Source organism: Phoca vitulina, unplaced genomic scaffold, assembly GCF_004348235.1.
Source record: "Phoca vitulina isolate PV1807 unplaced genomic scaffold, GSC_HSeal_1.0 scaffold9, whole genome shotgun sequence".
Classification (NCBI taxonomy): domain Eukaryota; kingdom Metazoa; phylum Chordata; class Mammalia; order Carnivora; family Phocidae; genus Phoca; species Phoca vitulina.
The window spans coordinates 44,881,301-44,909,128 of NW_022589712.1; the positions used below are offsets into that span (position 1 = coordinate 44,881,301).

A 27,828-nucleotide genomic window follows, 5' to 3' on the forward strand; every position below is an offset into this window, starting at 1 on the left:
GACAGAGGAAAAGCTTTTTTGAATGTGATAATGGAAGTGAAAGTATTTTGGAGGCGCTGGTTCTTGTCTTGGTTAACTGTGAATCTCTGGGTGTAGGGAGGGCCTGTCCCAGTCTTCCAGGCCGGGAAAGGTAATCGGCGCTGAACGTGTACTTCTCTGCGGGAGAGCCAGACGGCGTCCGCGGCCGACCCGAAGGGGAAGCCAACCATAAGGCAGTGTGGCCGCGGCCGGATCTTTGGGCCGGTAGGAACTTACGGTCCCTTCCCTTATTCCCCCGGCCTCAACTTTGACCCAGTCAGTGTCTGGGCCGGTTTCGGGTCCTGAACATTGGCGCGGACTTTTGGGCAGACTGGACCTTGTGGCATTCGGCCTTTACGGCTTCTCTCACCTCCTGCCCAGCCTGTCACCTGTCATAGCCTACTTACATCTCTCACCCACTTGATCTGATCAGAGTGTTTGGGAGTTCAAGCGTATCCCTCTGTCTAGCTGTGTCCCAGCCTCGGGAAAAGAAGAAACTGACGTTCTTTCCACTGGTGGTTTGGGAGAATTTCCTTCTAAAATCGGAAACTATTTTCACTTGTCTGAAGGGGAATAAGAAACATAAGGACAATGTAGCTTCTTACAAAGCTAAATTTATTCAAATAATGGGAATAGTTTCCTTATTTTTCTTTTCGTTTTTAAATAGTCCTTAGCTGAACGACATAGGAAGGTTGTGGCTGTGATTGCTTTTTTAAAAATTCTAAACAAAATCACCTTTTGTCCGTACCCAGTACTTTATTAGTCCATAAAACCCTAAAGTGACTGCTGATTTAGTACAGTTCATTTTATAGACCAAACCTCAAAGACATGAGCTGTCTTACCTAAAATTCTGAAACGTGAGATTGCAATGCAGTTCTCTTGGTTCTGGAATCTGTGTTCTTTGCTACCATGGTCACTCATTTTATTTGGGTTGAGAGGACAGCGTTTGGAGTTTGACTGAGTTGGCATTTTGGATGACCATTTTCTGGCCTTGGTGACCTATGGGAGCCAGGGTTTCCTCCATATAGGATGATAATAATGCTACTTAAATTACTTTGATATATCTAAAGCTCTTTAACCGTTAACTCCTGTTAATAAGATGTATTTATTTACCCTCCCCATTGTTAACAACTTTAAGTTTCTGTATTTAGATTGACCAGTTGATAAGATTTCTTTTCGTTTTCTCTTAACTGACTTACCATACTTGGGCAATTTTATAAACATTATTTTCTTCTCTCCCTCAGACCAGACATGCTTTTTGAAATATATTAAAAATTATTTATTTTAACTTGAACTATTATTGCCTTTATTTTATTGAAACCCTAAACTTAAAATACAGTAGAGAAATTTTGGTTGAGATTTATAATGAAGTTTGTGCATTTGAGGAAACGTTAAGTACATCGAAAATATCTTCATCCAAATATTCCAGCTTTAAATACTTGTTAAAAATTTGTTTCAAATCATTTTATAGAATGCATTTTTTTCTTCAGTCTTTCAAACTTAAAATAATATTATATTCTTTTCTAGCTACCTGATGTACTATGCTTTCTTGTGATATTTGTGGTGAAACAGTAACCTCAGAACCAGACATGAAGGCTCACCTCCTAATTGTTCACATGGAAAATGAAGTTATATGTCCATTTTGCAAGTTGTCAGGCGTGAATTATGATGAAATGTGTTTTCATATTGAAACTGCTCATTTTGAGCAAAATGAACTTGAAAGAAGCTTTGAGAGGATCAATACAATACAGATTAGAACTTCAGATAACAGGAAAGACACCTTACAGTGTAGAATGGAAGTTAATTCTAGTGTCCATTCAGCTTGTGCATCTAATCATCAAAAAATTTCAGCTCAAAGCCTGCCTAATGATGGTACTTTAAAACATAAAGCCTTTTATTCGGAGAACTTAACTGAATCTAGAAAATTCCTTAAAAGTAAGGAAAAAGAGTGTGACCCATCTAAAATAAAAGGATCAATTTATGAAACAACGTATAGTCCTCCCGAATGTCCGTTCTGCGGAAGAATAGAAGATTGTAGTCAAGATATGGAAAATCATGTGAAAACAAAGCATGCTGATCTTTTAGACACTCCATCAGAAGGTAAGATACTCATTTTATGTAATAAGTAACAGTAGTGTCAGTTTAATATGTGGTGTCCTAAAAGTTGGTTTGTAAATCAGATTACTGCAAATGTGTTTTTTTTTAATTCAGCTTATAACGTTGTTCATTTGCTATTATTACAATATAAAAATACAACTGTGGAAAAGAATTTTTTATTCAGATAATAAATGTTTCAACCACACTGAGAGTAGTTTTAGAACCTTTCTGAGGAGGAATATACTAAGAGTCCATTTTTCAGAGGGCATTCTCTTAACACTAGCCCAGTGGCATCTGAACTGTCTTGGACTCTGATTTTCTGTGGTTCTGAGTTTCACTCCCTTATGATCAGAGAACACACTCTATGATTTTAGTTCTTTTAAATGTGTTGAAACTTGTTTTATCTACCAAGATATTGTATATGATCTATCTTGGTACATATTCCATGGACACTTGGGAAAGAGAAATGTATTCTGCTGTTGTTGTCAATGGTTGAGTGTTCTAAATTTGTCATTTAGATCATTTTGTTTGTATTCAGATCTTCTATATCCTTTCTGATTTCCTGTCTAGCCTTTTTTGAAAGGAGGTTGTTGAAGTCCACGGTTATAATTGTGTATTTGTCTATTTTCCCTTTCAGCTTTCTCAGGCTTTATCTGTTTGGAGGCTCTGTTGTTGGTGAATACAGTACATTTAGAATCATCTCTTTTTCTTTACTGTTGAATTTTAAGAGTAATTTGTTTATTTTGGATATGAGTCCTTTATCAGATACGTGTTTTGCAGATATTTCTCTCCGTCCGGAGCTTGTCTTTTCATTCTCTTAACAGTGTTTTTCACAGAGCAGAAGTTTTAACTTTTAATGAAGTGCAACTTACTTGATTTCTTCATTTATGGATTGTGCTTTTGATGTTGTATCTAAAAACTCATCACCAAACCCAAGGTCACCTTTCCTATGTTATCTTCTAGAAGTTTTATAGTTATGAATTTTACATTTAAGTCTGTGATTCATTTGAGTTATTTTTTTAAAAGGTGTAAGGAGAGTCTAGATTCACTTTTTTAAAATTAATAAATATTATTTTTTAGAGCAGTTTCAGGTTCACAGCAAAATTAAGGAAAAAGTACAGAGAATTCCATGTACTCACTGTCCTCATATACTCACAACCTCCTCCACTATCAATATCTGTACCAAGTGATACATTTGTTATGATCAATGAACTTACACTGACCCATCATTATCACCCAAAATCCATAGTTTCCATTAAGGTTCATTCTTGGTGTTGTATATTCTATAGGTTTTGACAAATGTGTAATAACAACTACCCACCATTTTAGTTATCATGCAGAAGAGTTTCACTTCCCTAAAAATCCTCTGTGCTCCATCTAGTCGCCCCTCCCCAACCCCAACCCCTGGCAATCACAGATCTTTCTACTATCTCTGTATTTTTGCCTTTTTCAGAATGTCATTGGAATCACACAGTATATAGCTTTTTCAGATTGATGTCTTTTACTTAGTAATATGCATTTAAGTTTTTCTCCATGTCTTTTCATGGCGTGATAGCTCTTTTTTTTAGGGCTGAATAATACTACATTGTCTGGATGTACTACAGTATATTTATCCATTCACCTACTGAAAAACATCTTGGTTGTTTCCAAGTTTTGGCAATTAGGAATAAAGCTGCTTTAAATATCCACATGCAGGTTTTTATATGGACAGCATGTTCTATTCACTTGGGTAAATACCAAGGAATGTGATTAATGGATTGTATAATAATAGTGTGTTTAGTTTTAATAAGAAACTGCCAGGGGCGCCTGGGTGGCTCAGTCGTTAAGCATCTGCCTTCGGCTCAGGTCATGATCCTAGGGTCCTGGGATGGAGCCCCGCGTCGGGCTCCCTGCTCAGCGGGAAGCCTGCTTCTCCCTCTCCCACTCCCCCTGCTTGTGTTCCCTCTCTCGCTGTGTCTCTCTCTATCAAATAAATAAATAAAATCTTTAAAAAAAAAAAAAAAAAAAAAAAAGAAACTGCCAAACTCTTTCACAGTGGCAGTGAATGAGATTTCCTGTTGCTCCACATCCTCACCAGCATTTGGTATTGTCAGCGTTCCAGATTGTGGCCATTCTAATATTTGTGTTGTGGTATCTCATCTTAATTTAATTTGAAGTGTTCTCTCATAAACATAAATGAACATCTTTTTGTATGCCTCGTTACCATCTGTATGTCTTCTTTGGTAAAGTGTCTGTGAAGGTCTTCAGCCCACATTTTAATCTGGTTTTGGTTTTCTTATTGTTGATTTTTAAGAGTTCTTTGTATATTTTGGATAACGGATCTTTAGTACATGTATCTTTTGCAAATATTTTTTCCCATTCTGTGACTTGTCTTCTTATTCTCTTTGACAATGTCTTTTGCAGAGCAGAAGTTTTTTATTTTAATGAAGTCTACCTTATCAATTATTTTGTAACTTCATCATGCCTTTGGTGTTGTCATCGCCATATCCTAAGTCATCTAAGTTTTCTCCTATGTTATGTCCTAGGAGTTTTGTGGTTTCACATTTTAAGTTTAGGTCTCTGATCCATTTTCAAGTTACTTTTTGTGAAGGACGTAAGGTCTGAGTCTAGATTCATTTTCTTTGCATTTTGATGTCTACATGTTCCCGCACCATTTGTTGATAAGATTTTCTTTCCTCCATATTTCTGTCTTTGCTTTGTCAAAGATTAGTCGACTGGGCTATTAGTCTATTTCTGGGCTCTCTGTTCTTTTCCATTGATCTATTTGTTCTTTTTTCAGTACCACAGTGTCTTGATACTGTAACTTTATACTAAGTTTTGAAGTCTGGTAGAGCCAGTCCTTTGACTTTGCTCTTCTTCAATATTGTATTGGTTATTCTGGATCTTTTGCCTCTTCATATAAATTTTAGAATCAGCTACTTAATAGCCACAAAATAACTTGCTGGGATTTTTTATTGTGATTGTCTGGAATCTATAGATCAAGTTGGGAAGTATAGACATTGTGGCAATATGGAGTCCTCCTATCATGAACAAGAAATATCTCAACATAGTTTTTCTTTGATTTCTTTTATCAGAATTTTGTATTTTTTCTCATGTATGTCTTTATATTTTGTTAGGTTTTTACCTCAGTACTTTTTTTTGTATTAATTTGCCCAGTTGTCTCTTTCAAGGAATTGGTCCATTTCATCTAGTTTACAAATTTGTGGCATAGTTCATAATATAACTTTATTATCTTTGGAACATACATGGGATATGTGATGTCCCCTTTTTTATTTCTGGTGTTAACAATCTGTGTTCTCTTTTTTCTTCGTCGTTAGCTTGGCTAGAGGCCTTTGGTTTCATTGTTTTTCTCTATTGGTTTTCTGTTTTCAATTTCATTGATTTCTGCTCTATTTGTTTTTTTAATTTCTTCTGCTTATCTTGGATTTAACTTGTTCTTCTTTTTCTAGTTTCCTGTAGTGGAAACCTAGGTGATTGCGTAGAATGTTATAAATTTCCTTCTAAGCAGTGCTTTTGCTGCATTGCACAAAATTTAAGTTGTATTTTAATTTTCATTTAGTTCAAAATATTTTAAAATTTACCTTGAGATTTCTTTGGTACATTATTTAAATGTGTGTCTAATCTCCAAGTATTTGGGGATATTTCAGATCTTTCTCTTAATTTTTGTTTATTTCCCTTGTAGTTTGAGAGCAGACTGTTTGATTATAATTCTTTAATTCTTTAAATTTCTTAAGCTTTAATGGCCTAAATTATGTTTGATGGCCTAGAATGTGGTCTGTCTTGGTGAATATTTTATATGAGCTTAAGTAGAATGTGTATTCTGCTGTTGGATGAACTTGTGTATAAGCATCAATTATATTCAGTTGATTGATGGTACTGTTGAGTTCAGCTATATCCTTACTTACTTTCTGCCTGCTGGATTTGTCCACTTCTAAAAGAGGAGTGTTAAAAATTCTCTAACTGTATAATAGCAGATGCGCCTATTTCTTCTTGCAGTTCTGTTAATTTTTGCCTCATGTATTTTGACACTCTGTTAGGCCCATACACATTAAGGATTTTTATGTCTTTTTGGAGTATTGAACCCTTTGTCATTATGTAATGCCCCACTTTATCCTGGATAACATTCCTTGTTCTGAAATCTGCCCTCTCTGAAATTAATATTAGCTGACTCCCAGATCTTTGTTTGGTTTTGGTTTTGGTTAGTGTTAGCATGATGTATCTTTCTCTATCCCTTCACTTTTAATCTATATTTGTATTTTTTTAAGATGTATTTATTTATTTTTGAGGGGGGGTGTGAATAGGCAGAGGGAGAGAATCTTCAGGTAGACTCCCCACTGAGCACAGAGCTCACGTAGGGCTCCATCTCACAACCCATGAGATCAAACCAAGTTGGATGCTTAACCAACTGAGGCACCCAGACGCCCCTCTATATGTATATTTATATTTAAAATGAATTTCTTGTAGACAACACACAGGTAGGTCTTATATTTTGCTCCACCTTGATAATCTGTCTTTTAAAGTGTATGTTTAGACCAGTGATGTTTAAAGTGATTATTCCTATAGTTAGATTAATATACCATATTTGTTATTGTTTTCTATTTGTTGCCCTTGTTCTTTGCTTCTTTTTTTGTCTTCGACTTTTTTCCTGATTTTGTGGTTTAATTGAGCATTTCGTATGATTTTATTTTCTCTCCATGGGGAAAAACAGTTCATGCATGTAGTCTTTTGACCCTATTTGGCCACATAAGAATGATCCTTAGGCCTAGAACACTTTCTTCTCAAGAGATAGAGTTCTCACAGCCTGTGTGTGGAAATATCTTTCCCTGTTTCAGGCAACAATATATACTCCTTTGTTTTGCTTAAGCATGTGTGTCCTATGGCACCTGAACAGCCTTAATGCTAAATCTATCCTCTGCTGGAAGGAGATGACATCCTTCATTCTGTGGTGCAGGAGAGGTGTGTACAGACCAATTGCCCTGTGTTGGCTGCTGGAAGTGACCCACTGGCCATGGCAGACTAATGTCTAATACTGAAGAAGATCTTGCTCTTTCTCTGTTTACTGTGCGTCACGTGTTCTGTCCAGTACTTGACAGCATTGTTTTCCGTGGCGATTCTGATATCAAGATGCATTTGGACTTCTACTCCTGATAATAGGCAAGAGATGTCACTTGCTCAGTACTCTCCTTTCTTAGCATATCAATTATACTTGTTTTTACTTTTTTAGTGCTTGGCCTAGAGTTTGCGGTATACATTAACAACTAATCCAAGTCTGCTTTTGAATAACGTTGTATCACTATATGAGTACAAGGACCTTATAATAATAAGATATTCCTAATTCCTCCCCGTCCCTTGTGTCATTGCTATCATTCATTTCAAGTAAATGTAAGCACACATGTATATACATATATACACACACACACACACACACACACATAATTTAATACGTTGTTGCTATTTTTATTTTGAATAAACTTACCTTTTGTATCAATTAATGCGAAAAATAAAAGTTTTTATTTTATCATCTCCTGTTTCTTCCCTGATGCTCTTCCTTTAAGGATATCCATGTTTCTGACCAATATAATTTTTCTTCTCTCTGAAGAACTTCTTTTAACATTCCTTGCACAATTTCCCTCAATTTTTGTCTGAGAAATTCTTTATTTTTCCTTCACTTTTGAGGGATAATTTTGAATGGTACAGAATTTTAGGTTGGTGGGGTTTTTTTTTTCTTCTGGAAAATTTAAATATTTCACTCCTCTCTCTTATTACCTGAATGACTTCTGAGAGGTTGTATGTAATTCTTATCTTTGTTCCTCTATAGGCAAGGTGTTTTTTCCCTCTGGCTTCTTTCAAGATTTTTTATCTTTGATTTTTCTGAAGTCTGAATATGATGTGCCTAGATGTAATTTTTCGTATTTACTGTGCTTGGTGTTTTCTGAGCTTCCAAGATCTATAGTTTGATGTCTGACATTAACTTGGGGTATACTCTCAGACCTTATTGCTTTAAATAATACTTTTGTTCCTTTCTTTCTTCTCCTGGTATTCCCATTTTGTGTATGTTCTACCTTTTGCAGTTCTCCCACAGATTTTGGAGATTGTGGGTTTGTTTTTTTATGTTTATGGGGGGAGGTTTTGGGGGGAGGGTCTTTTTCTCTTTACGCTTCATTTTGGGGAATATCTCTTCTCATCTCACACTCAGAGATTCTTTCCTCAGCCATGTCCAGCCTGCTAATAAGCCCACGTGTTTGATCTCTAGCATTTCTTTCTTTTTTTAGGATGTCACTTCTATTAACTTTTGAAGATTTATAGCACTTAAATTATGTTTGCTTAAATGTATGAAGGTTAAAAAAATTTTTTTCATAAAATACAAGAGCACCCAATTTGGTCATCAAGTAAAAGTAAAAACTGGGTTTCCTTTTAAAATTAGTCCAAGGTAGCATTTAGGAACTTAGTTGTAGGCTGCAGTGTTGACACCATGACAAAGCCAAGTATAGGGTTGGGTCTGGTTTTGTTTGGTTGTTTTCAGTAGCCAGTGCTCCTGGATTAAGTTCTGAAAATGGTCCAGTTGTAAGGCAGAGATCTATTTGGATTCCACCAGAGATATGTTCCTTGAGTTGGCTGCTGCAGGATGAGGCACATTTTCTGGGACCCATGTCAACTACCTACTAGTCATCAAGGTAAAAAAATTCATCGTCTCCTCCTTGGTATTCCATTCCATGGAAATCAGCTCAGTATTGCAAGATACTTCAGTTCCACCAAATCCTTTCACAAACTAGGATCTTTCTTATGACCTATCTGTGACAATTTCCAGTGTAGCTCCAAATTTTTAATAGTTGTGAGCAAACCATTCCAGGAGGGACATATTCTCAATCAGTTCATGTTCCTGTCCTGTCAGTGAAATGAGATTTATCCTTCTCTTATTCTTCAGTTAGATAGAGAATTTTCTCCTCTTCTGTGCCTTGGCAATGAAGAACATTTCTCATAATATCCAGATTTTCATAAACTGTTAGAATCTCTGCAGCTCCCACTTGCAAAGCCTTTAGTGTATCTTCATCTCCAAAACAGTACTTATCTGTCTTCTGGCTGCTTTCACCAAAATGTTGAATTAATATCTCTGTTTGAATGAATTTTACCTCAGTAGATAACTCAATGGCCTGGTTTCCATTTTCACCACCATAGGATATATCAACTAATTTTAAATCTTTTGACTGCAGCATCTCTCCAAACATATCAGATTGACTTAGTTCAGTTTTAAGGTCAGCTGATCCACCTAAAATGAGACCGGTCACATTCATTTTGTGGAAATAAACAGCTGTCTAGCAGTCTCAGCTACTTTCTAAATATAGTTATTCCACTTCCAGACCAGGCCTTACATGTATGGATTGCTCGGCTCAGTGCTCAGGGTCCCTCTTCTATGCCCAGTATCAGTCAGGTCTTGGTTTTTGCAGATGTACTGCTTCTGGCCTGGGCAAGCTACACCTATCTACTTGCCATGCTGCTTGATGGATGCAGCTCTTTGATCTCCTGCTCCAGCTAGGCAGTATGATCCCAATTCTAAGCTTTATGCTGAAGGCTTTATGCTGAATTTTGTACCTCACCATTTAGTTTGGAAGGAGGGTGCTGATAACTTAGCCCCTAAAATTCATGCGTAGACTGGCCCCTACTTACCGTTTTGATTTTCCTTTATACTTTTCTTTTCTTGCTTTGACTACAGATCCGAATATTTATTATTAATTTTTTCTTTTATTATAGTGGTAAGAGAGATGTGTGCTTATGCTCAATCTTCCATTTTGACCCCAGAAGTATAAAATAGCTTTAAATCCAACTACGAAGAGCTTTTACTTATTTCATAAGGTTAGTGGGCAGTGGACAATCTTTGACTTAGGGTGAAAAAAATCTAAAAGTTTTAAAAATAAAATCAACTGAATTATATCTCTAAAACAGACCATGATCAACCACTGTATGACTGTCCTATGTGTGGGCTCATCTGTACAAATTACCATATTCTCCAGGAACATGTTGACTTACATTTGGAAGAAAGCAACTTTGGACAAGGTATGTTGATATGTTTAAAAATAAGAATCTCATGATTTAATTTCTGCTTCCTAGGATATATCTAATTTTTAGGGAAAAAAGCATACTGGTTAAAAATAAATTTGTCCCTTTAAAGAATTCTAATGTAACTTCAACTTCTTTTTGGAAGTTGTTTCACAGAAAAGTTGTATAGGATGAACTGTTTTGAGCAGTAACTAAATTAGTGATTTTGCCCTCAGAGTTTTGCCCCAGAACACTAGTATTTAGAAGACAATGAAATATGTACACTTTAAGAAATCTGTTTGCTGGGCGCCTGGGTGGCTCAGTTGGTTAAGCGACTGCCTTCGGCTCAGGTCATGATCCTGGAGTCCCGGGATCGAGTCCCGCATCGGGCTCCCTGCTCAGCAGGGAGTCTGCTTCTCCCTCTGACCCCCCCCCCTCTCATGTGCTCTCTCTCTCCTCTCATCCTCTCTCAAATAAATAAATAAAATCTTTAAAAAAAAAAAAAAAAAAGAAATCTGTTTGCTGAGGTTGAGGCCATTCTTTCAACAGCTAGAAATAACTGAATTTAGCATCAGGTCAGCAAAAGTTGTTGTTGAACTAGGAAGCTGCCATATGGCACTTATAGTTTTTTAAAAATATATGAACTGTATGATTTAAATGTTTTTCAAGTTCATTTCCAGTTTGCCCAGTTTCTTATATTACCACTTACTAGTTTTGTAAGTGACTATATAATTTTTTCTCTGTTCGTTATCTTTTTGAATAGTGACATTGATCATTGTGGTGCCTTAGAAGTAGGATTCTGTGAGTTTCAGAGTCCCATTGAAACAATATAAAGTAGACCCTAAGAGAAACCAATTGTGTTCTACTGGATTTCATTTTCTTAAGGTACATTGATATCTCCTGTTAATTCAGGGGTCTTCAGTACCCAGTATTAATGATCCTAATACCAATCAGTGATCTTCATGAGTAATATTTCTTGCTCACTCAGCCTAATCCCAAAATGAGAATCACTGGAGCAAAGATGTAACAGTCCTCTTCTCCAGTGATTCTCTGCTGACTGCTGTGGAAAAATAACCCTCTGAAGCTGAAAGTCTGATAATTCTTTTGTTTATAATAGGCTTTGTATGGGTACATAAATTATTCTATAAGCCTATGATAGATAATGAAAGATATGTCCTGACTAAATCACTGTAGATAGTGTCAGAAGTATGCTAAAAATCAGTTGTAAATTGTTTATCTCTGGCAGTGGAAGTGGGGACCAAATAGGAAGATGTAGTAGAGACTGAGAGATTTGAAAGGAAAGAAAGAATATTCAAATACATAATTCAAATATCAAATTGGAAGTCAGGAAGACCAGATCCTGGCCAGAAGCCACTGACTAATATATCTGTGGGATATTGGGTAGAGAGGAAACAGGGCAACATGTTGCAAAGTTGTACCATTTGTTTGAGACCAGACTGTAATTAAGCTATACTTGGCAGACATATTTTTATGCTCTTCATTATTTCCTTTTCTCCCCCCAGTTTATTTTAAAAGCCAATCTTCCTTACTTGTATTAATAAGGAACACCAATGAAGAGTATTACTTGATTTCTCTAAGTTCTGGTTTCCTTAGGAAATAATACCTACTTCCTAAGGTTGTTATGAGGATCAAATGAGATAATTAATGAAAAATGCTTGTCACAGCCTACCTATTCAGTGAATATTAGTGATTTAAGTGGAGGTTCTACCCTGTAGAAGCCATTCAAGTTCTGCTAGAAACAGTGTGTCCGTGACATCATAGTCATGAGTAAATATCAAAATAATAGCATTTATTCCATTTAAAAGATATGAGTTAACATATAATAGGTGAGATTTGAATTCAGTAGTTATTTTATTCTAAACATTAAAAATATCTAATAGGCATAGATAGAGTCCAATGTTCTAGAGATCTAGAATTGGCTCACCAGCTCCAACAAGAAGAAGACAGAAAGAGGAGATCTGAAGAAGCACGACAAGAAATGGGAGAATTTCAGAAGCTGCAGGTACAAAAATTAATAACAATTGTAATATTTTGCTTTGGTAGAGTTCTTATTTTTCAAACATGCTGTCAAGACTGCAGCCTATTATTTTTGTCATTGTTGGTATACAAAATACTCTTTTTACATACACATTTTATAATTCATAACAGCTACCACTTATAAGTACTCATTCTGGTCATGTACTGGGATAAGCACTTCATATATAGTATCTTAAGATCATCACAACAGCTCCCTAAATGACAGATGAGGAAGTAAAGACAAAGTGCTTACGTAGCTAGTAATTTGTTCAGGTTCAGACTGTATTAAATGGTAAAGCCTGGATTCAAACCTATGTTAAATTGACAGGGCAGATTAGGAAGCAAGTACTCAGAATTTAAGTGTTTGTATAGATAGATACTTAAAAGAGAAACTTAGAATTAATATCTCCTGTCTGAATGTTAAATTTTTTTAGTGATTGCAATTCAGGCATTTAAAAAGAGCCATTTTTAATAGAAAATCCAATTTTGGTGGTATTTGAGACTTTATCTTGGGTTGGTGGTATCTGCTGAAGTAAACTGGCAGCATCTAGTATATTTTTAATGCATTTAAATTTTTAATAGATTTTTCTACTTTTTTCAGTCATAATTTTCTGTGAACTACTACCTGTGCTAATAATGCTCAGAGTTTCTAAAAACTTTTTCTATGTGCTAATAGGGTATCGTTTGAATAAAAAGGGCTTATGATTGAATAGGTTTGAAAGTATTCAGTTAAACAGGTTTGTATACTGCAAGATTTCTCAAAACCTTTAATATGCTAATGTGCATTGTACATACCATAATTTCTCAGACCTACTTCTGAGTTTTTCTTTTCAGATATGTTACACATGACTATGTAATTCTCATTGTAGAATATCTAATGTAGGCTATTTTTCTCCTTGGTGATTCATTTATTTGCAAAACATTTTCCCACCAAGATTCAGAGGAGGAAAAAGAGTTGGCTTTTCCTCAGTTTTCTTTGTCTTATATAATTTTGAACATTATCAATACAAAAAGTTTCCAGTATTTAAGGGAGTTTGTTAAGTAACTTTGCAAGTTGTTTAGATCTCAAAAACTTTTTCCATAGAGGCTGTGTTATACATTGGAGATTCTCTATCCAGTGTGCAAAAAAACATAGTTAATTTACTATGTAGAATTACTGCCTGAATGAATTATGGATTAAGTAGGCCTTCATAGGCTAGCCTGGAACCAAATAATAAGTACTGACAAGTTTTCTTAAATAAATCAGTGGTATGTTCAGAACTCATCTGCCTTTTTCCATACCTTTAGTAGGAAGACAGGATTCTCTACCTTCCCTAATACAAAGAAAGCAAATCTCTTGCCCTGGTAGTTGTTAACAGAGAAAGGCTGTTACTAACTTAGGGATTTGTGTGTGTATGTGTTATTTATCTTTAATAAAAATCTTAAGAAAAATCTTTAAATAAAAATATCTAATAAAAAATCTTAATCTTGTATGAAAGTCTATAAACCAGAATGTTTCAATTAGCAATAATCGCACCTCGGATAAACCTCATTGGCTATGATCCTGCCACTGCGCAAAGCTATAAACCAGAATGTTTCAAAGTACATTTCCAAATAAATAAAATTGTAGTAAGTTTCCATCCTCATCGAGGTAAAGGGACATAAAAAGTAAGTCATTTTTATATTTGATAGAGACAATATGGTTTAGATAATTCTGGAGGATACAAACAACAGCAACTACGAAATATGGAGATAGAAGTCAATAGGGGAAGAATGCCTCCATCTGAATTTCATAGAAGAAAAGCTGATATGATGGAATCGCTAGCTATTGGTATTGATGATGGAAAAACAAAAACTTCTGGTGAGTACTTAAACATCATTATTTTAGTATTTCATGTAACAGTGAAGTAATAATCAGGATTTTTTGAATTTTGCTTAATTTTAATTATCCATAGTTTGTATACTTTTAGGTGAGACTATTCAAATAATTTTTTTAAATGTTTTTGTTTAAACCTCTGCACTTTTATTTTTTCATTAAATAATTCACTTAAAAATAATTTACTTTTATATTGTGTTCATTTACTTGACATTTGAAAATGAGCCTTTTAGAAGTTTTTATTGAGTGATTACTATGTTCTAGATCAATGCTGTGTGATAGAAGTATAAGCGAGCCAAATATATATATATACGTATATATTTTTTTAATTCCAATAGTCACATTAGAAAAAGTAAGAAAGAAGGATGAAGTGAAATTAATTTTAATATTTTAAACCCTATGTGTCCATAATATTATTATTTCAACATATAATCAATATTAAAAACTATTAAATATTTTGCAATCTTTGTACATTCTTCAAAATCCAATGTGTATTTTATACTTTACAGAGTATTTTTATCTGGGCAAGTAACATCTCAAGTGCTTAATAGTCACACTTAGATAGTGCCTACTATATTGTTTTAGTATAGATTTAGACACTAAGATCTTTATATATATATATTGCATCATTTAACTCAAAACAGACATTCACTTGTATACTTTTACATTTTTCTGGATTAGTTAATTGTGATTTAGATAGATTAAATTACTTTCCCAACGTAACCACATAGCTATTTATTGGCCCAGCTACTATTCACAATCATATCTGCCTTGCTCCAAAGAATGCCTTTTCCATGATGTTTTTTAAGGTATCTTTTTAATATACCTATTAGTGTAGTAAAAAAATTTATATGAAACAGCTTTGTTCTTGCCACAGAGATTCCTAATCTTACTGTTTTGAAGCTGTAAACCTCATATGTATTTTAAATCCCTTGTGCATCCCTTTCTGATTCTAATCCCTCCTCATCCACAAGGAGAACCGATATCCTGAATTTGGTATTTATTAGTCTCATATACTGTAATGCTTTTACCATATATGTAGGTGTCCATAAATATATGTAATATTTTAATGTTTTTAAACTATGTATAAATTGATATACATCTGTTTCTATTTGGTCTGCTCAGATATGTTGATTCTTATAGCTGTACTTCATTCATTTTGACTCTGGTATAGTATTTCTTTGTATGAGTTATACACAACTTATTTACCTGTTTTCGTGGTTGACAAACATTTAGGTTGTTCATACAAATTATGAATAGGTTTTTTTTGTTGTTTGGTTGGTTTTGTTGTTGTTTTTTAATCCTTAATGCCCATTATCCATTTACCCCATCCCCCACCCACCTCCCCTCAGTTTGTTCCCTTTTGTCAAGAGGTCTTTTTTAAGAGTTTCTCTGTAATGCATCCAGAACTGGAAATACTAGGTTAAAGGGCATATACATCTCTAACTTTGTTAAGGTTATTGCAGAATTGTTTTCCAAAATGATCATAATCTACATTTGCATCATTGTATTCTCACTCACACTTTGTATGGTGACACTTTTTAATTTTTGCTACTCGTTTTTGAAATTTTAATTTGCATTTTCCTAATTACTCCTGAGTTAGTTTCTTCAGTAAAAAACCTATTCCCTTCCTTTGTCTGTCCTCTTTTGGGTTGTCTTTTTCTTATTGATTTGTGGGAGTTCCTTCAATATTCAGGACACTAATTTGTTGATTATATGAAATACAAATGTCTTCTTCAATATTTATAATTTACCTTTAAATTTGGTATATGGTATCTTTAATTAGAGTTTTAAATTTGAATTTAATCAAATTTCTGCCTTTGTCTTTATTTATATCCTAAGTGTCTTGTTTAAGGAAATCCCCCAACTCTGAGGTCATAAACATATTCCTTTATATTTTCTTTAAACATTTATACTTTGCTTTTTATATTTCTACTTTTAATTCACTTGGGATTTATTTGTACATAAGTGTGTATGAGAGAGAAGGAGCGAGAGAAAGAGAAGGTGTGGATTTAATTTTTTCCCCTTATTTATAACAGTACTTTTAAGTTCTTATTACTGATGTATCTCAAGCAATAAGAAAGGAAAGCAACTCTGTACTTTCCCCACTTATCTGTAATTTCCTATGCCATATATTTTCATATCCATGAGTCTGTTTCTGAAGACCATCTTTATATTTCTTCAAGGGTTTCCGTGTAAAAAGGTTTCTGTGGGATAGGACATTCCAGCAGATGTGGAATATGATTCATTAGGTTATACAGGAAGAAAATACTAAAATTTCTATTTGTTTTTAATTTATGTCACTCTTTAATTTCTATTTATGCATATGTTTAAAAATTACTATAGAATGTAGTAGAGTATGTATAATTTAATACTAATATATCTGTAGAAGATTAAAGAATACTGCTCTGTAATGTACTATGTCCTTTTTGTAAACTGCTTTGAAATTCAGTGATTGTGTGGCAAAGATTTTTATTTTTATTAGTTATGCAAATGTTAATTGAAGCAGCTATTAGTTAAAGCTATTATTTCTGTTTAACAATAGATTATAATTTAACAAAAGATATTGGAAAATATCTAAAGAAATTTAGGGGCCAAGGATAAAAAATTTTATTTTGAGGAAATTTTTCTTTGGCAGTTATATATGTTGTGGTTGCTAAGACCATATTACCTAGACAGTGAGGCACCATTGTCTTAGTATAATAAGTAGTATGCTAGTGTTAGGAAAACTTGCATAGTAGTAATAAGACGTGAACAAAGGTTATAACAGTAAAAAGATAAAGAAGATGGAATTGACAGGATTTAGATGGGGCACTTGAGGGAGAGACTAATATTAGAAATATATGAGACAGCCATCAAAGATGATAGGTTATCCTTGTAAATCTTTTAAGTCTCTTTTTTATTTTAGGAATTATTGAAGCACTTTACAGATACTATCAGAATGCGGCCACAGATGTGAGGCGCGTGTGGCTTTCCACAGGGGTGGATCACTTTCATTCATCTTTTGGTGACAAAGGTTGGGGTTGTGGTTACCGAAATTTCCAGATGCTGCTTTCATCATTACTGCAAAATGATGCTTATGACGATTGCTTGAAAGGTATGTGAAATACAATTCTCTGAACGTGTCCACTGATACGTAGTTGGCCCTTGAAAAACATGAGTTTGCACTGCATATACGTGGGTTTTTTACAGTCTAATATTGTAAATGTATTTTCCTTATGATTTTTTCCTTATGATTTTCTTTGTTCTAGCTTTATTATAAGAATACAGTATATAATATGTATAACATATAAAATATGTGTTAATCAACTGTTCGTTTTATGTTTATTGGTAAGGCTCCCAGTCAACAGTAGGTTATTAGTAGTGAAGTTTTTGGGGAGCAAAAAGTTATATGCAGATTTTCAACCGTGCAGGCTATCAGTGCCCCTAACCTCCCTGTATTGTTCAAGGATCAACTGTACATACAATATGGAATGAATTAATATATAGTACTTTAGTAACTATCATGTAACATGTTTGCTTGTATAATTTTAGGTATGTCAATTCCTTGCATTCCAAAAATTCAGTCTATGATTGAAGATGCGTGGAAGGAGGGTTTTGATCCTCAGGGTGCCTCTCAGCTTAATAACAGGTTACAGGGAACAAAGGCCTGGATCGGAGCATGTGAAGTATATACACTTCTGACCTCCCTAAGGGTAAAGTATGTACCTGAAAACCCAAGTTAAGGTTATTGTCATACCTGGGAGGTTTTCTTTGTTGTTGTTTTTTTCTTTTATCAAAGGACAGTTAAAAAATAAAATTTAAGTGGCACTAAAAGGCTTATACTAAAAACGAGCAATTCAGTCCCTATCTTATGTTCTTCTCTCTTCTCAAGTCTGATTTCTCAGACGCAGCTGTTACTTCCATTGTTTCTGAATAATATGCTTTCAGGGCTTTTTTTTTTTTTCTTTTCTTTTTTTGGTTTATCAGTTTTAGACATTGTTGCATTTCCCTCACATTTCTTACCTGTGTTCACCCTCAATCCTTTTATTTGGTTAATAATTAATAATTGTATTAATATTATTCATTTCTGATTTTATTTCCTTTCCTGAAAAGCTTTTAAAAATTTGCCTTGAGTTAAGAATTGTCTTTTCTTTTCCTTTTTACTATTTGACTGCATCATGGTCTCAAACTTTTTCACAACCTCCACTTATGTAATCTGAGGCACTCCTATTCCTGGACACTTCTTCCATGAAGCCCTCCATTGTCTTTGCTCTAGTCTCCTAGATTCCCTTCAAAGCTGTAATCATGTAGCATTTCTTCATTGTTTTCTTGAAGTAGAGCCGGGACTTTTTTCTGGATTCCATGTCTTTATCTTTTTTGGATTGCTCTTCTGCTTAAACACATCTTTCATTAGCTTCCTAAGAAAAGGTGCCTAGTCCTTATTACTTAAATGATAGTTTGGGTGGCTGTGTTATTCTAAATTCAAAATCATTTTCAGATCAAATTAAGTTCTTACTCTGTTGACTTCTAGCAATCAGTGTTACTATTGAGAAGGTAAGATGTTATCTGATTTTCATTCCTTTTATGTGTAACCTATTTATTTTCTCTGGAAGTTTTTTGCATCATCTCTTAGTCCTGCTATTATGAAATTTCACCATGAATGTGGGGTTTGATTCATTGTATTAGGCATTTGTTTTTCCTTTTGAATCTAGAATTGTGAATTGTAAGATCTCAGTATAGTGGTTAAGAGCTTGGACTTTGGAGTCAGACTGCCTACAATTGATTCTAGTTTTCCTGCTTATTGGCTGGCTGTATGACTTAATTTGTCTGCAGCCTAGTCCCACCGTTGATAAAAAGAACATGTAAATAGTAACTGCTTCATAGAGTTGCAGTGATATTAAGTGAGATGATCAAGTGCTTAGAACTGTGACTGGCATGTAATAAGAGCTCAGAGTTAACTGATAATTATGATTCCTCCATTTTCTTTATTCTTCTTTCTGGAACTTCTGGTAGTTGGCCACTGAACTCCTTTGACTTTTTAAGTTTATTGGTCATGTTTCATTTTTTATCTTTGCTTTTTGTTTCGCTATGTAGATTTTCTCAGCTTTATCTTCCAACTATTCTATTGAAATTTGTATCTTAGCAATCATGTTTTTAATTTTAAGGGGCAATTTCATAGCATCATAGTCTGTTATGGTTGCAGATTTTTTCCCAACATTTTCTTTCTTTCTATTCCTTGCATTTTGTGGGTTTTTTCCATGTTAATTTGTTTTCACTCTATTTATTTTAGTCTTTTGCATTTTGAAGGCTTTCTTCGAACTTTTGTAAATCCCTAGTTGTCCATTCCTAAAGTGAGGATGAGGCACTAAAAGATCAGAGGTCCTATAGGATTACATGGAGCTTGCATATGAGCAGACTTCATTTATAGAGTTTTAGGGGAAGCTTTCTGTTTGTTTGGGGAACTCTGAAAATTTTAATATAGGAAGAGATCTTTTCTAGGGGCCATTCAGAGAAGAATTCTCCACTCTCCTGACTAGAGCTCCTGCATTGATGGAGGGGGTAGTTAAGCAGTGATTTGCCTTCTTTATGCAAATTTTCAATTCATTTCACATTATACCCCCATTACTACTCTCCCCAATACCTAGTGCCTCTAAGCTTCCAGCCTCTCTGGGATTTTAAGACAGTTGTCTGGTTTTTTTCATTCACTTTTATGTTTCCTTTTCTGCTTTCATTTTCCAAAAGTGCAGGGCAGTTTGGTCTGTCTCCATTCTCTTTGTCTTTAGCTGTTTGAATCATTTTCTCCTTCAGTATTACGTTGTTGGGCTTTCAAGAGGGAGCAGAGATAGATGCTTATGATCATCTTTAATGGAAAGTTTGCCTTTAAACTTCATAGCTCTGTGTTTTCCTTTATGTTTGTTTCACATCATTTTTACTATATTAATTAATTAGATTCAGAGGTGAAACTATTTCTTAACTTTTAAATAGAAAAACTTTGGGGGTGCCTGGGTGGCTCAGTTGATGAAGCGTCCAACTCTGGATTTCAGCTCAGGTCATGATCTCTAAATCAAAAGGACTATTTTAATGTCCTCTAACTTTATTTTTTCTTCTTGCCAGTCTGTTCACACTTTCAGATTACATATATCATATCATATACTAAGTTTTCAAGTCATGTTTAAGGGAAGGAAAATATCTGTCTAAAATACCTGATATATCCAGCTGTTTTCTTGGTGCCTGAAATAGTTTAATTTTTTAGTAAAGCCTCTTTAATACTATGCTCTGAATTTTTTTACTACTTGTTTAAATGTCTTCCTTTCGCTGTCTATGAATTATATTCTGTAGGGTACTATTCAGATTCTAAATCTAAATATGCAGTCAATTTCAAACCCAAAAGTACTGTAGCTACTTTTTAAACAATTTATCCAGAAGTTCATTTCAGCATTTAAAACTCAGTAGTAATCAGTTGAATGTCAGCCTCAACACTAAACTTCCTGAGGCTAAGGATAGCAACCATTATAATTTTGGTATATTTGGAGACTTTGTCAAGAGAGACAAGGAAGGACAGGATATCTGTCCTATACTTTAAAGTGACAGAAAAGCTTTTAGTTGCTTTTGCTTATAACCGAACTTTTATTATTTTTTTAAAGATTTTATTTATGAGAGAGAGAGAAAGAGAACATGCACAAAAGTGGGGGGAGGGGCAGAGGGAGAGAGAGAATATCAAGCAGACTCTTTGCTTGGTGGGGAGCCTGACATGGGGCTGGATCCCACAACCCTGAGATCATGACCTGAGGAGAAATCAAGAGTTAGACCCTTATCCCACTGAGCCACCCAGGCACCCCTTGCTTCTACCCGACCTATTAAAAATAGTTGCTGAGAAGTGTCAGTAGTGCTTCTGGTTAAAATAATTTCATTAATTCAAGGCTGACTTCCTCTTGAGGAAGGAATACCACTGTGATCTAGTGCCAAATAGCAAATAGATAAATGTATGTATGAGAGGAGTACATACAGGGTTTTTCTGAGATCTTTGCAGGTATTCTTTTCTTGTCTGTTACTGGAATTTGTGAGAGCCAAGAGGAAAAATAGTCAGGATATTTTTGATAGATGTGAATGGCTATTGCAGAATTAAAATTAGAAGTCAGCTTCTAATTGATCATCAGGTTTAGAGACTTTAGAATGAAAGTTGTGTCTCAGATTACATGTAGATGACTTTTAAAAAACCAAGTATGGGGGCGCCTGGGTGGCTCAGTCGTTAAGCGACTGCCTTCGGCTCAGGTCCTGATCCCTGGGTACTGGGATCGAGCCCCGCATCGGGGTCTCTGCTCAGCGGGAAGCCTGCTTCTCCCTCTCCCACTCCCCCGCTTGTGTTCCCTCTCTCGCTGTGTCTCTCTCTGTCAAATAAATAAAATCTTAAAAAAAAAAAAAAGTATGGTCCTTATTTACTCTTCATAGAGATTTTGTATGTCAGAAAATGTAACTTTTAGGGCGCCTGGGTGGCTCAGTTGGTTAAGCGACTGCCTTCGGCTCAGGTCATGATCCTGGAGTCCTGGGATCGAGTCCCACATCGGGCTTCCGGCTCAGCAGGGAACCTGCTTCTCCCTCTGAACGTCTCCCCGCTGTTTCTCTCTCTCTCTCTCTCAAATAAATAAATAAATAAAATCTTTAAAAAAAAAGAAAATGTAACTTTTGTATCAGTCATCAATCTTATTAAATCTTATTTAAATAATTATTTCTTCATAAAATGACATTTTTCCAGATACATAATGAAACTTATATTCATTTTCTTCTTAGGAAAGTATTGATGAGATAAAATTAGTTCTAAATTAAAATTTTTTTGTATTTGATAACTCCATTGGTGAACATGTTTTAAAAACTATTTTCCAAACCATTTTGTCAATTTTTTAATAGATGCCGCATTGTTGATTTTCATAAGTCAACTGGTCCTTTGGGTACACATCCTCGTTTATTTGAATGGATATTGAACTATTATTCTTCAGAGAGAGAAGGGAGTCCAAAAGTAGTGTGTACATCTAAACCTCCAATCTATCTTCAGCATCAAGGTTGGTATAACTCATAGATGATAAGTATAGCTTATACCTTTAGAGGATAACTAATTGACTTTTGCTTCAGGACAGATTAAGATTCAGATAATAGGGAAGAGGGGAGTATTGTGACGTTAGTCTGATTTTCAGAGCTACATTGTCATTATGGTACCTTCCTGGGTATTGAAGGGTGCTATCCCTTGTATATTTCAGGGCCACCTGGTTCACTTTCTTGTTCATCCCTTACTTCTTTATTTTTTAGGTCTTCATCTATGTCACTTCAGTGAGGCCTTCCCCTATCACCTTATTTAAAATTCCATCTTGTTATCAACCCCTCACCACTGGCATTTTCTGTCTCTCTTCCCTGCTTTATTTTTTTGCATCTAACATAATAATATGCTTAATTACTTAACCTTGTTTATAGGGTATTCCTTCCTTTTAGAGTGAAAACTCCATGAAGACAGGAATGTTTGTTCTGTTTGCTTCTGTATAACTAACTGCCTGGAATAGTGCCTGACACATGGATACTTGATAAACTTTGTTGAATGGATGATTTGAATCAACAGGAATAGGAGCAGTAAATGTTGGGAATTTCATCATTTAGGAATACAAGCTGTAAAGGTTAAACCCTCCCCATTGAAATTCTAGTATATATAAATTTACTTTTGTTAATCTTTTGGATTCATGAGAGATTTTGTTCTGTGGTAGATAATTTTCAAATGCTTTCATGCATTTGAAATAATGCATTTGAAATAATTTGGATAAGAAGAATCAAGGGATTAAGAAAGAAGAACTAAAATAATATGGCACAATAGACATAAAATTTTTTGCATTGAAGCCTTTAAGAAAAGAAAAATTGAACAAATGAAAACTGAAGGTTAGGAAATAGAACTAAAACTATTTGTGTCTTCAGAGTGAGAGTACCTGTCAGAGGGACTGACTTTATTTCTGTTCTAAACACACATGTGCACACACTGCATACAGAGAATATATATATAGTGTGTGTGTATTTAATAACATGTCTATATGTATAGCAATAGACAGGAGACACACACATATATATAGTTTTTTTTTTAATTTTTTGATAGGTCATAGTCGAACAGTTGTTGGAATTGAAGAGAGAAAAAACCGAACATTATGTTTACTAATATTTGATCCCGGATGTCCTTCTCGAGAAATGCAGAAACTGTTAAAGCAAGACATGGAGGCTAGCAATCTCAAGCAACTTCGGAAATTCGTGGGAAATTTAAAACATAAGCAATACCAGATAGTGGCAGTAGAGGGTGTTCTTTCTTCAGAGGAGAAAGTTGTAAGTATCTACATATTTGGTTATGTGAAGCTTGAACCAGTTGAACTTACAAGTTTAAAGTTTTTAGTTATAATCAATGTTAATCCCTTTGTATCTCATTCTGCATTATTTTGGTTTTGTATCATTTAATTTCTGGAGTGGACATCTTTGAATTTCAAATGCTACCTAATGACTTCCAAATACTTTACTCAGAGCTTCATAAAAATATTTACTCTTATATAATTGTTAATAACATATATGGTAAAGAAAACCTCACTTAATCCCCGGAGACCTAACGCATATTGGTCTTAATAATTATGGTTTATTAAGTGTGATTCTTGTAATTATTGAGACTCCATCTTATGCATTTGGGGTTACTGGATATACACAGTTCTAGAATTTAAGTTCAGTACAGTTGCCTCTTTATCCCTTACAGTTAAGTGGTGACTGGTATGTTCATAAGAATTTCTAGGGATTGAAAATCCTCCACTTGGTATAAACTGAAGCTATGTAATGGCATATCAAGTCTAGAAAATGCACAGTTCCCAGAATCTTAAAAGAAAAAAAATGTCCCTATTAGACTACTCCACATGATTTGTTTCTCTCTGAGGAGAAAAGAGAGGACTAGAGAGGAGCATTTATGAAGAGTAACAGGATTACAGGGGAAAGCACTAAAATTACTTGAAATGAGAGAACTAGAGTTCATCTTTTCAGCCTCAGAACTTGGAATATAAAGGCAAAGATTGTTTCAGAGGTTCTTCAGTTTAATTATATCTCAAAGGTTTCTTTGCCATGACATAAATGCCAAAATTGCATTCATTTTTTCACCCTATCATTAATTTGGCTGCATAAAGTTAGAGATTAATTTTATTTATTTATTTATTTATTTATGACTTTTAAAAAGACATATTTTTATTTTATTTTATTTTTCAAAAGATTTTATTTGAGAGAGCACGCATGCACACACAAGCAGGGGGCGGGAGAGGGAGAAGTAAGCTCCCCGTTGGGCAGGGAGCCCCAGGACCCTGGGATCATGACCCAAGAGGAAGGCAGATACTTAACTGACTGAGCCACCCAGGTGCCCCTATATTTTTATTTTATTTTATTTTATTTTATTTTATTTTATTTTATTTTTATTTTATTCTTAAAGATTTTATTTATTTATTTGTCAGAGACAGAGAGAGAGCACACCAGGAGGAGTAGCAGGCAGAGGGAGAAGCAGGCTCCCTGCTGAGCAAGGAGCTCCATATGGGACTTGATCCCAGGACACTGGGATCATGCATGACCTGAGCCGAAGGCAGATGTTTAACCAACTGAGCCACCCAAGTGTCCCTATATTTTTATTGTACTTCCAGTGTTGTTAACATACAATATTATATTGGTTTCAGGTGTACAATATAGCGATTCAGCAATTCTATACATTACTCAGTTAAGTGTGCTCTTAATCCCCTTTACCTAGTTCACCCATCCCCGCATCCACCTCCCGTCTTGTAGCCATCTGTTCTCTATAGTTAAGAGTCTGTTTTTTGTTTGTTAGAGGTTAGTGTTAATAGTTATAAATACCAAGATGCTTGTTCATCAACAGAGCATAGGTGAGGTTAAATATTATCATGGAGCCTAGCTGAACATTTTAGTTAACTTTCTGGTTTTAGAAACTGAGACATTGGTGTTAGAATACTAAAAATGTGCATTTGCTACTGTTCTTCTTCTTTTTTTTTTTTTTTTTTGAGTCATGGAGAGTAGCTGTGTCTTTAACCAAAAAAATCAGAACTTGGCTGACTGTGTACAATGCCGCCAGATAGAGAAGAAATAATAATATGATTATAACTGTAATATTGATAAAGTAATACTTTATAATGCTTGCTTTGTGCTAGGCACCATCCTAACCATTTTACACAAATATTAACTAATGTAATCTACACAACTGCCCCATGGAGTAGTCGCTGTTATTCCCATTTTACAGAGGAGGATGCCTAAGCTCAAAAAAGTTGTATCCTGGGCACCTGGGTGGCTCAGTCGTTAAGCGTCTGCCTTCGGCTCAGGTCATGATCCCAGGGTCCTGGGATCGAGTCCCACATCGGGCTCCCTGCTCGGCGGGAGGCCTGCTTCTCCCTCTCCCACTCCCCCTGCTTGTGTTCCTACTCTCGCTATCTCTCTCTCTGTCAAATAAATAAAATCTTTCTAAAGTCACACAGCTGCTAAGTAACAAGAGGCAGGATTCCAATTCAGTCTATTTACATCCAGAGCCCTTCTCTATATTGCTTCTTCTGGGAGGATACAAAGTCTCATCATTTCATGTTTGCTAATTAAGCTTGTATGTGAACAATTCACTTTTATTGAAAAGATAGGACAATATATTTTGAAAAATGAAAAGAAATCATCAGTTAACATTGTTTTCGCATATTGCTTTCAGGCTTAGGTTTTTGTTTTTTCCTTTTTTTAAAAAAAATCACTGTGTCTTATAGTTATTCTGCCATTTTTAACAGTGCTTGTATACATTATAGGAATTCAGCAAATACTGATGTACTGATTGATCTGCATATCACCAGATAGAAACCTGCGTCTTTTACTAAGGGCACATTAATGATTTTACTTTTTATTTCAGGGTGATTGTTTTTTTATAGCTCATTTTAAAATGTCTTTTTCCTCCTAAGTGATAGCTATAATTTTAATTGTAGGAATTTCAGAACAAATTTGGTATTTTAAAGTATCCCAAAATGTAGACATTTGTAACTGCATTTTATGTTTTGTTCTTCATATTTGGAGTTAATTATAATATTTTAATCATGCAGCTCTTATTCAAGGAGAGGATTCGGGTTTCAAAGAATTGTTTTTATCCTGACAGCTGTCCTATAATTACCATAATACATTTCTGCCATAAATACATTTTGAGTATCTAATAATTCCAAACTGTTGTATATGTTTGAACACTTGTTTAGGTGAAAGGATTTATGTTGGAAAATATCTCCTAATGCAATTCAGTTAAGTAACGCAACAAACCTATTTAATAGCCATTTTCCTCAATTCTTTTCATACATTGACATGTTGTAGTTAAATTCTGTCACTGCATTCTTTGTTTTCCATTATGTAATCTTGATTTAACTTTGTTTTAAATTAGCTTGGTATAATATACCTTGATTTGTAACTCAAGTTGTAAAAATAGAACAAATGTTTCAAAGGTCTTTTAGGGGCACTTGGGTGCCTCAGACGGTTAATCATCTGCCTTCAGTTCAGATCATGATCTCAGGATCCTAGGATCCAGCCCCCTTAGGCTCCCTGCTCAGAGGGGAATCTGCTTCTCCCTCTCCCTGTTCCCCCTGCTTGTGCTCTCTCTCTCTCAAATAAATGAATAAAAATCTTAAAAAAAAAAAAAAAGTCTTTTAAAGTGACATTTTTAAGACCATAATGAAGGAGATAATTTTCTTAAAGGTTCTCTGCTCACTGCTCTCTCTATCTCTCCTTCTCTGTATTTATACATGTCTATGACTGTGATCCATCATTTTTACTTTTGACTCATTATTCCTTAAAACAGTGAATTTTCTTTTTACTTTGTTTTGTGTTTATCTGGTATTTTGTTTAATTTTTTTCTTTCTTTTTTTTGGTTTGGCTTTAAAAATGTTTATTCCTGGGATGCCTGGGTGGCTCAGTCAGTTAAGCACCTGACTCAATCTCAGCTCAGGTCTTGATCTCAGAGTCTGTAGTTCAAGCCCCACGTCAGGCTCCATTCTGGGTCTGGAGCCTACTTAAAAAAAAAAAAAAGTTTATTTCTAATTTCCTAGGTTTGAAGTTGTAATTTTTCTTAAGGAATTTTCATTATCTTGAAAAAATTTCTAGATTTTATTTTTTATATTAGATAATTAATATATATTCTAATAATGGACGTATTGCTTAAAATTAACAGTTCTTTAAAATTCCTTTTCAAGGCCAGGAGACAAGCTTCTCAAGTTTTCACAGCCGAGAAGATTCCTTGAAGAATTAAGCATTTCAGTGATCATGGAATTTTACTTTATTTTCCAAATTCAGATATTAAGGTCCCTAATACAGCTTACGAATCTGAATTCCTTACTCAACTTACAATTTAATTTCTAAAACATCTAAATCACACCTCGTGTACCTCATTCTTTAGTAACTATTTCAATAAACAATTTTGTTTGCATTATGAGTTCTGTATTTCCTCTCATATCTATGTGTTAGAAACTGGTTTTGTATGATAATCATATGTAATATTTATTGGGTCCTTGTGTTAGGTATTCTTAGTATTTTCCATGTATTAATTACTGTAATCTTCAATTCTGTGAGACAAATTCTGTTAGTCCTGTAAGGAAGCTGAAGCTCTGCAAAGTTTGTAATTTGCCCAAGAAAATGATTGTAATCCAGGGTGTGAACCCAGGCTGTCTCACTTCCAAGCTCTTACATTTGGGCATTCTGCTTTCTTTTGTTATAAAACATATATAATGAAATTCCCTCCTCCTCACTTA

The 27,828-nt window shown here is 34.7% G+C and overlaps 1 protein-coding gene, 1 non-coding gene and 1 pseudogene across 5 annotated transcripts; 1 reads left to right on the forward strand and 2 right to left on the reverse strand.

Moving 5' to 3' along the window:
- Positions 1-27,786, forward strand: ZUP1 (zinc finger containing ubiquitin peptidase 1). Of its 4 annotated transcripts, XM_032408009.1 has the most exons (10): positions 1-243; positions 1,546-2,118; positions 10,057-10,167; positions 12,051-12,172; positions 13,858-14,026; positions 16,950-17,138; positions 17,576-17,741; positions 21,929-22,080; positions 23,151-23,371; positions 27,274-27,786. In XM_032408009.1, the coding sequence occupies exons 2-10, from the start codon at positions 1,560-1,562 to the stop codon at positions 27,319-27,321; spliced, it is 1,737 nt and encodes a 578-aa protein (XP_032263900.1). In that variant the 5' UTR covers positions 1-243; positions 1,546-1,559; the 3' UTR covers positions 27,322-27,786. The 4 variants fall into 4 exon arrangements, with proteins under 4 accessions (XP_032263900.1, XP_032263897.1, XP_032263901.1 ...); XM_032408006.1 differs by lacking the exon at positions 27,274-27,786 and having other exon boundaries at positions 23,151-24,202; XM_032408008.1 differs by lacking the exon at positions 27,274-27,786 and having other exon boundaries at positions 11-130; positions 23,151-24,202.
- Positions 8,282-9,606, reverse strand: LOC116634671 (annotated as a pseudogene).
- On the reverse strand, positions 13,610-13,747 carry LOC116634825. Its single transcript, XR_004300056.1, has one exon. It is a non-coding gene; the product is annotated as a U4 spliceosomal RNA (small nuclear RNA).
- Positions 27,787-27,828: the final 42 nt, after the last annotated feature.